Source organism: Argiope bruennichi, chromosome 1 (assembly GCF_947563725.1).
Source record: "Argiope bruennichi chromosome 1, qqArgBrue1.1, whole genome shotgun sequence".
Taxonomy (NCBI): Eukaryota; Metazoa; Arthropoda; class Arachnida; order Araneae; family Araneidae; genus Argiope; species Argiope bruennichi.
Window position 1 is genome coordinate 42,775,294 of NC_079151.1, and position 15,128 is coordinate 42,790,421.

Genomic DNA, 15,128 nt, shown 5'->3' on the forward strand with positions numbered 1-15,128 from the left:
GAAGTTATGCTCTACGGAATTTTCACATTTTTTTTTAAATGTATCAATCAGATCCTGTATTTGTTTTTCAATGTATTTTAACTTTAATTCATTCATTTAAATAAAATGAATGTTTTAAAGTATAATTTTCTCCTGATAGTTTTACAGTTTGTCATATTTTTACGATAATAGGATTTTATCTTTTTGTTTAATTCATTATAGTTAGCTTTGTGCTTTTTATGCTAGAAATATCCAAATGGAACGATTCCAAAATCCATTGCATTGTTTCTTGAATATCCAGTATAGTCGATGAAGATGATGACCTATTGTATCGCAGTTTCATTATATTTCAATTTATTTTATACATGCACTTTTACTAAGTTTATAATAATAAATTTTTAATTAATAATTATACATTAATGCATTTCATGTCAATCAGAATGTTCAACAATTTTTATTACTACTGTATGCTACCCAAACAGATTAATTTTTTTCATGCTGCCAATTATGTTTTTTTTTTATCATTTTAATATTTCAATAATGAAATTATAGATTATAGGGAAATTAATTAAATATCACTGTTGCCTGATATTAAATAAAAATTAATGGGGACCTTAGCAAAAAATAGTATTAAATTTAATGGTTAAGTTTCTATTAATCAGTTATTATAGGTAAAATGTATTTTCAAAATTTATCAGATACTAATCTATACTTATAATAAAGCTCAATGTGTGTGTGTGTGTGTGTGTGTGTGTTGGCGCTCTACAGGCCAGGTCATTTGACATACAGCTATCAAATTTGGTACATGTATACCTTAGAGGTCGGGAATGTGCACCTGGGGTCCCTTTTTTTGAAATTTTAATTAGAATTTTAATTATTAATTAAAAACTAACTTTCCCGCCAAAAGAATCTTCCATTTTTCCCACCGCCAACTTTTCCGCCAAAAAAATCTTCCATTATCCCCAGCGCCAAACGAGAAAGGCTTCCGTTGTTTTTTTCTCCCAACAGTAATGAGGCTAGGGTTAAAATTTTTCGGCGGATTATTTCAATCGGTTCTGCTTATTTTCTTAATGTTTGATGCATTTAAAATTAAACATTGTTAATGAATCAATCTTTCAGATTCATTCTGAAGTACTTTTGAATTAAAATAAAACAGAATAAAGGAAATTAAAAATTTCTAATCCGCATAGCGTTACCCCAACTGGCGTAGAAAAAATCACGTATTTGCGTTACGTAACCGGCGAAGAAAATTCACGCATGCGCATTCTGTTCTGATTGTTGCCATGACAACATGTATATGCTTATAGTTTTAAGTACAACGTTTTTTAAGTAGTTTTTTTAAAACCTGTTTTCAACCGTTTATTTTAAACGATTCGTTTTATTTTCTTAGTGTTTGATGCATTTAAATTTAAACATTGTTAATGAATCGATCTGCTCATAATGAATCTAAGAAAATTTTGTTGACCAACTCTTGAGATATTACATAAATTTAAAAAAAATATTCTTTAGTGCCCAGAAAGTTTAAACGCTGAGTGACTCTATTTTCAGTAATCAGATTATAAAAAAATGCTTTGTTTCAGTAAAAAATATTATTATATTAATTGAAGATAAATTCTTTCCACTTTAATTTAAAGCATAAATTCTACGGGTGCTAACAGAAAATGAGAGAGATACATATTACGTTATGACTGAAGGCCTTTATAATATTATGAATGAATTATATGATAATCAAAATTTGAAGTTTTAAAATATTTTGATGAAGAAGCTATTAAAGTAGAAATTGCATAAAATATTTAATTATTAAAATTTTAACGAAAATTAAGATTGGCGAACCGGCTGGTCGCCAAAGGCGGCTAGTAAATAATAAAATAAGTAATGCTTTGTATGAAGCAGTATACATAAAAAATTGACAATTAATTTAATTAATTAAAATTTATTTAAATATTTTTAAATATTATTGGGAATTTAAATTTTACTTTTTGCTTATTTTTGAAACAGAGTGTACACCCGAGACAGATTTCCGCCTTAAGAGAATCAAGATGTATCTTTGGCACAACACAAAATGCACATAAATAGAATTCAAAGGCATAATGATGATGAAGATGAGGATAATTGTAAAACTGAGAGGGGGACTCATTTTTACCGTCCGGGAGCGAGAGATAGTGGTAAGATAGTCACGATCAGTAGGCGCATGCGCAAAAGAGTCCACAACTACCTGAGCGCGTGTTGCGACGAAGGGGAGGCACACTATTCGCCCGGAGTCCGGCACGAGAAGCATTTTCCTTCTTTTCGCTCGTTCCGAAGAGGGAGAAAGTTTTCTCCGAGTTGGTGTGTGTCTCTTCTAGTATGAGTCCGGCATCGGGGGATTCGGGCAAACGCTGGCAGTCGCTGACGGGCATGCCGGATTAAAAACGTATCACATAAAAAGAGAAGTGCAAAACAGTCATGTGGGATAATTGTGATGGTGTGGTATTCTTATCGCAAATTAGCGCGAATATCTGCGAATGACTTTTCGCCGTTTCGTGCTGCTGGAAGCTGCAGCGGGATGAGAAACAAGTTTAAGGAGTTTTTCTATTTCGCTACTTTTTTTATCAATGTGCGTTACGTTGTGGAGGGACATGGATACGGTGAGTAGCGCTTGTTGTGCAAGTGTGTTTATATTTTTGAAGTTATTTAGTTTATATAAAATGTTTCATTACTTTGACGAAAAGTTTATTTTTTTTATTGGAAATAATATTAAACACAAATTGATTGTTTTCTATTATTTGTTTGAAATAAATGATTTATGGATAATTGTCATTCTGGTCAAAATCAAACAAGATTATTGCTATTTTTTTATTTTAAAGTTTATATATTTTGTTACAAAAATAGTGAAAATTCATTTCAAGTAATTCACAAAAGATCTTTTGAAGTATATAACTTCTATCGTAATTGGATTTTCCAATGCTCAAAAAAAATATCTTGCATCTTTTTATAATAGAGATAAATTTTTGATAATTTTGAATAATAGGTAATTTCTGTATTAGTTTGGAATAAATTCGAAATGATTGTCTTCTGATTGAATTATACATAAATATTGAAATTAGTAAAAAATAATTTTAGCAAAATATATCTCTTCTAAATTGACTAAATAAAATATGATGAAATATTTCCATATTTTGAAACTTGGTTAATAATTAATGATAATTTTAAATTACATATATCATAAAATTAGCTTTGGGTATTAACATTATTAATTCGTGTTCTGCTTTATAATTTTCTCTTCTTACTTGAATGAATGATAATTACTTTACTTTTCTATAATATTGCGCTTTGTATTAGCGCAAATGATTTTTAACGTGTAGAGGGAAGCTTATGTGATGATAAAATTAAACTCCAATGTGATAACGTGGAATTACAAATGTTTTTTCTTCGTATATTATTGAAAAAAGACTAATTATTATTTTTCATGCGTTATTTGCTTAAATCTATTTATATGGGAGTTTTTAATTTTATTTACATCATTAATTCATTAAGTTTTTTTTTGTAAATGAATATTTAATTAAAACATAGATTTTCTTTCAAGGATCTCCACGATAGTCTTGATATTTAGTTTCCAGCTATTTTCTTCTTTTAGTCGTATGTACAATCTATTGTTATAAGAATGTTTCTAAATTCAAAATGTAAAATTTCTATATTTTTGAAAAACAGTTAAGACGAATAGTAAAATAAAATTTACTTATAATTTTCTAATCATAGATAAACCGAAATTGCATTTTGTTCTAAGCACTTGTAAGAAGATGAATGTCTCTTAAGAACGTTCGATGGCTATGGTATTTGGTTCTTATTTAACAAGTCTATATGAAGCAGCGAATATTCTAGGTTTAATAAATGAATTTAGAACTTAATATTTGATTACTTTGATATGTCAAATTTATCGATTAATAAAAGACATAAAAAAGTTACTTACTTATAAAATTACGATTTTCTCTTTTAATGTATTTTATTTAATTTTTTTTACTAATCATGAATAACTCAAAATTACATTTTGTTTTAAGCACTTGTAGTAAACAATGTTTTGACAGAAAAATAACTGATAGGTTTCAGATAATTTTTCCTTAATTCATATTTTGGAAAAGAAAAAAAAAAACTGTTCATTCTGAGTGTTACTTAAAAATATTTTTATAGGTATTAGATAAATATTAGTAATTAGTAAATAAATATTAGTATAAGTATTAAAATATATATTGAAACAGTTTTCAAATGTTTTTTGCATGACGAAATCATGTGAAATTATTAGCTATTTTCAATTCCACATTTCGAAAATATAATTTTATTTGATTTCTTGTTTTATAGATCTAATATTTTCACTATATATTAACAGTAGATTTCGATGCAATTTTATGTAAAGAAATGAATGAAACTATGTATTTTTCAAAATAAGTGTTGATTTTCTGAAGATAATTTTTAATACCAAACTGCATAATTTATTACGTTTCACTAAAATCCTTTTTAAATAATATCTATTTGTTTTCTCTAAGAGAGTTGTATTCATAAGCGTAATATTAAAATATGGGTGAGTTTTCAGTTTTTAACAGAATATTATTTTTTTTAGAATAACCAATGTAATTCCATAAAAGAAGTAGATTGAAAAGGAAGTGGTTGAAAATTTTCTTGTGAAAATTTAATAGATATCAATATAAATATATCATTAATATACATAATTTTAGAAGATATTGATATTTTTTTGTTCTTTAAAAATATTTTTAAAGTATATTAAATTTTAAGAATATTATTTTTAAAGAATAATAATTAAGAATAATTCTGTGAAATTTATGACAAAATTCATTAATGAAATTAGCATATTTGAAACGAATGGTATCGGCATTATTTCTCTAAGTATAAGAATTAAGTAAATTTAACGGGAATTCCATTTGGAAAGTGAGAACTTTTCCGAATATTTGAAAATATTTTGTTAAAATTATTATAAACTATTAACTAAGTCAATTTTATATTAAAAGATTAAAATGTAAAAGCTATTCGGATGCTGTAAATATATCATTCTAATTTTACTTTAACTCTTTAAAGGCTTTTATTGAAACATCATCTCTTAACATTATCCGTAACAAGGATATGCTAAATTTGTTAGAAGCGTTATATTATAACACAATTGTTTTGACTATATTTAAAATTGGACGAGAAACTTTTGTGATAAGGAAACAATGTTACAAGATTAATTTTTATTGCAACTGTTGAATACATTAGCTAGTGAAATTTATTCCTTAATGTTAAAGAAAAATAAAATATATATATTTTATATTTTTACTGTTATAAAGTTGTACAATTGATTGCTAAAAGGAATCAACCTTATTTTCTTCACTGGCAATTACGTTAGAAATTGTTTTGAATGTATTACGCATTTTCAACGATCTAGACACTTACGTGTTCATGAGTGTTTACATACCCATGACAGTCTTGGAATTTCAATATAAAATTTAAAAGCAAAAAGCACTGACAATGTTATATAAATTATTTTACATATTTTATATAATTTTATTTCCCCAAATACTTAATGTTTGAAATTTATTTCAAGATAGTTATTATTATCAGTTTATTTTCTTTATTGGTCCTATCTTAAAAAAATTACTTACTTCGTGATTTTGGATATATTGCGCACTTTTTCAAAGATTTTGACATTTACATGTCCATGAGTGTTTGCATGCCATGACAGTTTTCGAGTTCAAATATAAAATTTCCAAGCAAATAGCAATGCTAAAGTCAAAGTTATACGAATTATTTTTTATCATTTAGATTTTTTAAATGCCACGTTCACAAAAGGAATTAACATCGGTGGTATATTTTTAATCCCCCCCAGCAATATTTGTTATTTGAAAATGCCGAGCATGCATTCTTCAATTCTATAACAGATTAAATTCATAAAATATAATTAATTACATAAGTAGTGTACATTATTTACATATTAATGTAAATCAAGGAGACATTATATTGTGCAACGCATGGCAAAATATTTTTATCAAATTATGATACATAACAAAATGGTGTCCATTTGGATTTCTACAATTTGTAGAAATTTTCGTAAAGACGCATTAATTAAATTAGCATAAACTATTTCTCAGTCAACTTGCAGTCCCCATTTCATTAAAGTACTCTGCAGAAAAAAAATATCTTAGAGGTGTTAATATTATAAAATATGAAAATAAAGATGCATTATGTTTTTTTTATTCATGAGCAAGAAGCTTTTTATTAAAATGTTTCATGAATATAGGGCTGTTTTAGTAAAAACAGCCAATTAAACATAATTATCATGATTCAAAAATGAAGCCATTTAATTTTTCTCCCCTTATTTTCTATTCATAAAGGGATTTGATAAAAACAAACATAGATCTCTTCTAAACTCTTTTATTATTTTATGCTCCGAGATAATAATCTTATTTCAACGCTTTGTTTTGTTTGAAAACGGATAAAATATTTCGCTTGAGATATCATTGTAAAAACGGCTCGTGCTATTTTGTTTCATTTAAAGAAAAGACAATGCTTTCATTTATTCATTTTCTTTAAATGTGCAAAATGTTTAAATATTTGGATAAATATTTTCAAACCATTTCAGTATTATTCTCGCTTCTTTTTACGAATCATAAATGAGCAGTAGTTGTTTGTTGAATATATTGCATTCCAATAATTAATCAGGAAAACGCTGCAGGAAGCTTATTTTTTTAAAGTTTATTTATGCAAGACCAAAAAATTAGCTGCCAGAAGCAATTTGAAGAATACACAATTCAGATATATTGTTGTATATACAGAAAAGTGATACTGAATATATTATCGAAAAGAATAATGTTTGTATGTATTGATTTGAAATGATTTCTGAAAGTGTATTATTTGAATGGCGAAATCATCAGAAACGATTTGTTTGCAAATTGTAAAACAAATACCAATTATTTTCACAGTTTATTTAAGCTTTATATGGCTGTCAATAACTCTCACATAACTTCTCATACTTATTTAAACTTTGAAAACGTTTAAATTCGATGTTTTCAAGAGCCAATTTAATTGATGTCACAGAATTCTATGATGGGAAAAATAATGAAATAGATCGCATCTAAAATTTAATTGCAATTTGTATAAAACAGAGTTGTGATTTAACATTTTATTCATATGATGCACAAAAAATACTGCATTACTAAACTAGCATAGAACATTACAAAGTCGAGATGACACCATTATAAATTTTTAATAAATATGTCATTGGTGCCTTTATTGTTTTCCACCGAAATATTTTTCTTCTAAAAATGCTTAAAGAAATAGTTTGCCAAAAATTTTTCATGGAGGAGAAATTTTCACCTTGTATTACAAATAATGTTTGTTACTGACGAATATTGTTTCTGCTATTTTCTTAATTTCTTTAAAAGAAATGCAGATTTTCTATTCGCATTCTGAAGGAAAAAAAAAAATTCTAATAAAATATTTTTTTCAGTTTGCTTTCTGACCGAATTTGAATATATACTTTTATTTTTAATAAATTTGGCAATGATAAATAATATAGTTGTGGTTTGTATGTTTATTTTTTATAATATCAGTATCAAAATGGTTGCATTTTTTAAAAAAAAACATTATGTATTTTTCTTATGTTAAATATGGAATGAAATATGATTTTCTCTAAAATTATCAGGGTCTAAAGAAACTAATAATTTATTTAAAAAACTACTACTTCTTAATTTCAACTTTTCAGTTTAATTTCTTTAACAATATATTTGGTCATGTTTATCAAGTATATGAGATTAATACTGTTTTTAATGCCAATTATAAAAACTAATCAAACCAAACCAAAATTAAATATTAAAAAATGCGCTTTCATAAATGATGTTGTTTTTTTTTTAATTAATAAAAAAACACCATTACAGTTTATTATCGATGTTTTAGAAGATTTTGATTTCATTTGAGATAAAACGTATTTTTAATTAAAAAAAGTTAATAATAGGACTTTCAAAAAAAGGAATATTTCTCGTAGTGATATTCGCTTCAACAAAAAGACAATAGTTTTTTTTTTGTGATTGGAACTGCATCTAAATAAATAAATAAACAAACAAACAAAAAATATTAAAGCATTATTAAAATGTTGCACTAGTGAATTTTATTATGAATATATTACCATTATACGAATTATTTATGTTGAAAAGTGCATTACTATAAAAACGACTGCATAAAAAAGCACTGCAATTTTTTCTTTTATCATTTTGAGTAAAAAAACAAACAAAAAAAACAGTATTCTAGGAAATTTAATTAATGAAAATATTTGTGCTTGAAGTATAATTTAAAACTTTTAAATTGTACTAATTGTTTTTTAAAACTAAATTTTGTTTAAATAAAAAAAAAATAATCATTTAGGAATACACAATTGCCTTATTTGCATTTCTGTTTGAAAGATGAATTTTAAATATAAATTATCAGCCAAGTTTATAAATAATTTTCAAATATCAATTCTTATTAAAAATTGTCTTCTAAAAAATTGCTTGCTAAATTGCTTTCTTAAAAAAGAATCATGTACATAAATGCACTCTTTCTTTAATTCTCATTTTTAATGTTTGAATATTGCAAAGTGATATGCAAAATGTGTTAACAATATAGTTCATAATGAAATGCGCCTTAGAGAAATGCTCCATTTGGCAGAAAGCATCAAAAAACTGCTTTCTTATTTAAAATAATATAATAAATGCAATAAATTCCTGTTTTGTCAATATATGCAATTGCGTAAATTCTCTGTTCAAAAAATATATTTTATACACTCGTTCAAGGTACAGAATACCAGATGCTTATTTTGGATGAATAAATAGGGCCCTCATGAAAATAATTCTTGATCAGAGACAAATTTCGTACTCAGATATTATAATAAATTATTTGAACTCCTCAAAGCCAAAGAAACCGTTGAAGCCAATAAGGAATTCCCTGTTCTTGTAAAACTGGAATAAAGTAAGAAAGTTCAACTTCATCAATGTTCATTTTTAAATTTCAATATTATGAAATTCATTCCAACTCCGCTATCATATCTTTGCTATTATAGGGAAATCTTATTTCATTATGTCCTAACTCAAAGCAACAAGGCAGTTAGTTGAATTTGGGAATTAACTTTACTCCAAGGCAAGGAATTTTAATCCTTTATAAGGCATAATTACGGAGCATTGACAAATAATTTTTTGGGGTTTGATAAACTGATGATGTAAATACTAAAACCGCAAAAGTGTTGATTTGCTATTTAATTTATGAAATAAGGAGTAGTAAATATACTCACTAGGGAAATATGAAATCGTTCAGGGAAATATAAAAGTACTTGGCACTGTACATTATGATTAAAAATATCAGCGAATGTCCATCGGTAAGTATACTAAACACTCAATTTGAAGTAATTCAAAACAATTGTATAGAGTTTTTTCAGTCAGAAATCATGGAATTAAAATTAATCAATGTCTCACATTAAAGTTTGAAACTTACTTTACATTTTTTAGGCTGCTTGGGCGGATTGCTACATTGCATAAAAGGAGAACTGTTGCAATTTGATGTATATGTATTAATAACATCTTAGCCACGTTTTGTTTAAGAAATAAACTATAATTTTATATACTACATCATTCAAGTAATCAATACATCAAAAATGAAGTCGAAATATGCATAAAATCATTAACAGGTGGATTTCGAGTTTTAAGAAATTCCAACTGCATCAACAAATTTTAGTCTCTTTTGAAAATGAATGTTAAATTTATATTAAATAACTTCAATAACAAATCATGATAATTAAATAAAAGAATATATCAGACTTAAGGAATACAACATAGTGGTTTTTCATTTCTGGAAACTTTTTCAGGAGTAATAATTTAATGACAAACGCAAAAACTTATGTCGCTACGAAAATCCTTAAATCGTGAACGGGCAGTGGTAAACATATTTAGCAGTTTTGAATTTAAATGATATTTAACTATAGACTTAATGTATTTCCGAATCATTAAGGTGGCTCAATCGAATTTTAAGCATCTAATTACTCTATCCTTTTAATATACTTTTTTTAGCTTTCATGAAAAATCTTTTACAGGTGGTAAGAATGCATACCAGAGAATTATAACTGATTAAATTTAATTCAAAAGCGATAAATATTTATTAGGTTCATGAGTGTTCCAGGTGATTTCTGAAAATCTTTTACGAATTTTCGATAAAAACTCGTAGCGAAACAGGAGTGATTTTAAAAAAGAAAAATCATTCTTTTGAGGCAAAATTCTGTTTTCTTTCGCTGGAACCGTAAACTTTTATTAATTAAAACTTTATTATGCTTCTATAATCATTTACAATGATAAAGCATGTTTATTTATAAAGCATTCGTAAATTTAATTTAACAATTTCCTGAAGTTTCAGTTGTACATCTTATCTATCACGATGAACAAGATATTAGAGTTTAAAAGGTGTATCTCTATTTTATTTCCTTCAGAGAGTGTAGATAACTGTCACGTCCGAAAACCCATTTTTCTTTGTAATGCCCTTCGTAAAGACCAAGAAGGCTTTTTAAAGAAACGGTACCTCATTAGGAATTCAAGTGATAAAGTGCAAAAAAGGTCTTCCAACAAGTTTGTTACTATTGTAAAACTGATGAAAATCGAGATAATATATTAAGCCCGGAATTTTCTATAAAAGTAAAATCAATTACAAAAAATTAAAACTTTTTTCAAGTTGACATCATAAAATAATGTTTTTGCAATATTGTAACGGTAAATTCACTGTAGAAAAAAATAATAAACATAAATCCAATTATTTTTCCCTGAAAAAGCGCTCTAAATCGGAATTATGAATACCCTTCAATAAATAATATGTTTACATATAGTTCTCTCAAGATAAGTGATTACACTTTTAAAGATCTTAATGCTCTTTAAAACAAAATGATGGCTTTAAAAATTACTACAAAATCCACTTCTTATAACTTAGCAGTAGAAAAGTGTTTTTATTTTGTATAATTTCATCTGCAAAATAAATTATTTTTCCGATAAATATTATAACATGAGAAATATTTCATAGATATTGATATGTTATGCCGTTAAGCGAAAAATGCGAGAATGCTTAATATATAGCTTCATAGTATGTATTTACGGATTGATATAGACTTCTAAAAACTACGATTATTCGAAAATTTTCTAAATTCAATTATTTTATTTGACATTTAATAAAAATCTGCTAAATAATAATTTTATGCCAGGAGAAATTTTAAAAAGTAAATCAAATGTAAAAAGAAAGTAATAATAAAAACTTTGTGGCAATAAATGCACAACACAGCGATAATAATAAATGGACTTTATTTCAGACAAATAAATAAAAATATAACTACTCTTTTCAAAACTTTAGTGAGGATTGAAATTCTTAGCAATAACAACATTAAAGATAAAATTTAGGTTCGAATTTGGTGAGTCATATATATACAGGGAGGCAGATAATATGCAAATCAAATATCTATCTCTCTATCTATAATTATTTATATATGTCTAAAATGCATTATTTAGCATATCTATTCAAATTTCACGAGAGTTCATTAGGACAGAATAATTATTTACTTCCAAAGCACGTTTGCATGTGTGAACGTGATCTGAAATTTTCTTATTATCAGCTTTTTCATCCTGAACAAGACCGTGTAATTTAGAAAGGAAAAGATTGATTTTTTTCTAGATATCTCAGAAAGTTTTTCAAGAGACATATTTCCACTATGGATGATTGATGGCTTAGTGGTTCTTGGAAGATAATTTTAACCACCAAAAAAGCTGAAGCCCGACAGCAAACAGGCTATCCGCTAATGACAAGCAGGATTGAGGTATTTGAGGCAAGACTGTGTAGCATTGTAGTGCTACAGTTGCTGCGGTAATCGAAAGCTCTTTTTCTGCACCAGAGTGACATTACGAATTGCAACACATTAATTAGACAATATGTGTGACATTTTCAAACCTATCGCTCTGCAGCTTTCATGCCACTAACTGCAGAACATCATCATCCATTATTTGAGTAACCTCAAGTTTAAAGCTGACTACAAAACGGGGTGACGATCTGCTACTTTCTCAAATGAAAACTGTTTCTGCAACGGTGGCTTGGCAGCACCTTGTTTAGAAAAATGCATTGATGAGATGGGTACCAATATTTCTGAAACGTAGACATGTTGGACCTATAACAGGAGTTATGTTCTATTGAAGAATTTCTTACGACAGCAGAGACACAGTCGTAGTTATTCTACACATTTCGACAGCAAGGTTGTGCGTCAGGCTGGTGGTGACAACTATTATAAAACTCAATACCAGAGAGCATTTTGCAACAAGATAACACTCGTGCACATAACTCTGCTCTCCTCCAGTGTGGTCTACAGACTTCGTATGATGTCTTAGTTTAAGAGATCAACGAATAAATATCCTATCGATCATGTTTGAGATAATATTGGACAAAATCACAATGATACTCGAAACCACTCCGATTTAAATGCTGATTTAAATGAATCGGTGCAAATTGCATGGGACACCATCCTGTGAAAGGATGCACGACTCTTGTAAATGATATATAGCCACTTGTAAGACACAGTTCATAAACAGTTGTATACTTGTCGTCAGAAGTATGGCCATAAAAAATGTCTCACATATTTTAATATGTGATTTTGAAATTATAATAAAATTAATATGCTCCAGAGACAAATATTTTGTCAATTTCATTCCTTTTCTAAATTAATTTCTTCTCTGATATTGAAATTAATTTTTAACAGTGTGTATATTTATTTATGAGTATAATGTAACTTACTTTTTTTGTAAACACACAAGCCATCTAAAATTGTAGCAATCATAGAAAAAGGCATTACAAAAATAAAAAGCACTTTGGCAGGTGCAGCCTGAAAATCAAAACGCCTTTTTAAGGTCAAACTTTTGAAATCGCCTGGTAATGAATAAAATGCAGTACGAAATTCTCAAACATTTACTGAATTAAAAGCTTTTACATTTTTATTTTCTTTCCAATATTTGAGCTAATTTCTCACTATTGGGACCTATAACAAGAATATTGCACACAATTCAGTAAAACCATGCGTGTCTAATTCGAAAGACATTTGAAAAAATAACTTATACTTTTCAATCTTCCATAATATATGAACTTCCAAAATCTGACTCGTCTCTTAAAATTCTATCTAACAGGTACTGTTAGTTAGAATTCGTTAGTTAACAGGTACTGTTAGTATTATGCAAAAATACTGCATAAATACTAAAATTCGAACTGTGTTTTGATTACTGGAATGGGTTATTCTTATTATATTCTAATGTCTGTTATAAATGATGCTGCATTTTTTTATTTATTTATTTTGTACAAATGTTCTCAGTTTCATTTGATATAAATATTTAAAATTTTCAAAAATTATGTTTTTGGAGGAAATAATAAGCATAAAATCAGAAAAAAATCGTTACAAAAATAAAAATAATAATAATTGTATATTTTTCGAAAGAAAAGTGTAATTTTAATGACGTGTATTATTTCTAATCTATTTATAAAGATAATTTTATTTTAATCCCACTATTATCTAAAATTAAATAATAATATGGCTAATATAAAAATATGGCTTAACAATAGTGAGTTTTCATTTTCAATTAAAATGTTTTTTGAATGTTTTAATGTCATTCTATTTAAATACGCCCGAAAAAATACAGTTTACTGTAACGCATTGTTAGAAATAAAAGGACAAACTATTTAAAATAATCAAATGGGAATTTCTCGATAGATTGGATCACTTAAAACTATTATTGATATTTATCCAAATATTCTAAAATGTACTAATGGAAATATTCATCTTGCGTAAATGAAAATATTAAAAATATTTTAAATATTCTTTCGAATAAAAAATAATTTTGTTTGAAAATACTGCCTAATGTTAAGATACATTTTGTTACTCTTTGCATAATATATTAACATTATTCGAAAAAATTTGTTTCAAATAATTTATCACTCAGATTCTTAGTTTAAATGTATGATGAAATTTTAATTCTTTGTACCAAAATTCGTTTAATGAATAAATCGATGATAACATATGTATCATCAACATAACTTAGAGTAACGATTACAGATTAAAAGTTCATTTATTTAGCAAAATTGAAAACATCAATTATTTCTATATTGTTTTTAACTAACTATAAGAAGAATAACTATATGCTAACTGTAACTAACTATAAAAAAATTAAATTAAAGTCTATTAGAAAGTAATGGGAGGGAAATCAACTGTTAAAGTTCACGCAAAAGAGTAATTTTAGCTTATTACTAGAAAATTCTAAAAAAAAAATGATATATACGTTTAACCAAATTATGATCTCGATGCCGGCGTCCTGGCATAGTGGTAGCGCGTCTTCCCCGTGATTTGGGCGTCCTGCGTTCGGGCATGGTTGTTCTTCATCTGTTCTGCCTGTGAGATGTGTGAATGTGCTCCCCTATAAAAAGGGGTTGCGCAAGCGAATGTGATGCGTGAGTATCTAAGACGTACTTTTGGCCCTCGTTGGCGCTACTAAAAACAAAAGACGCTCCCTTAGCTTAAAATCGCTGACTTGGTCAGCGAGCTTGTCCATGGCAAGTGTCATTATAAACAACAACAATGAGCTCGAGAGAATTGCTTCTAAAACCCTTAAAAATGATGAAAAATAGTGAATGATAAAAACTTTTTGAAGCAATGTATAAATATGATATTTAGATATTTGTTCATTTCATTAAAACAAAACAGAAAAAAAAAATGTTGAAAAAAAATTGAAATTTTTGAATTCAATACATATAAACACAGTTTGCAAGTAAATAATACACGTCAAAACCTATTTTCTGCAGTCCAAATTTCGTGATATTACTTATTTTTGCAAATTCTAAATTAATAAGGAAATTAAATTTTGTAATAAAAATACTCATTTATTCGAAGTAATATTACTATTTTCAAAATCATAATTAATCAATATTTCATAAATTAAATAATGAACCATTAATTCTTATTTACCATTAAATTAAGTTGAAAGGGAAGACAAATTTTATGGTATGATGCCAGGTGTTCAGTTTTATGTAATCATATTAATAGCCCATTTTGAAGAAATACAAGAAATTTTGACATGGACCAAAAACTTTTGAATAATTGC

General features: G+C 26.9%; 1 protein-coding gene across 1 annotated transcript in view; it reads left to right on the top strand.

The window, feature by feature from the left end:
- The first annotated feature begins 2,248 nt into the window (after positions 1-2,248).
- The window catches only part of LOC129965271 (lachesin-like), a 389,830-nt gene continuing 376,950 nt past the window's right edge, over positions 2,249-15,128 (top strand). Inside the window, exon 1 of the mRNA XM_056079171.1 lies at positions 2,249-2,606. Coding sequence (XP_055935146.1) covers positions 2,441-2,606 — 166 coding nt within the window. The 5' untranslated portion in view covers positions 2,249-2,440. The remainder of the gene's footprint in view (positions 2,607-15,128) is intronic.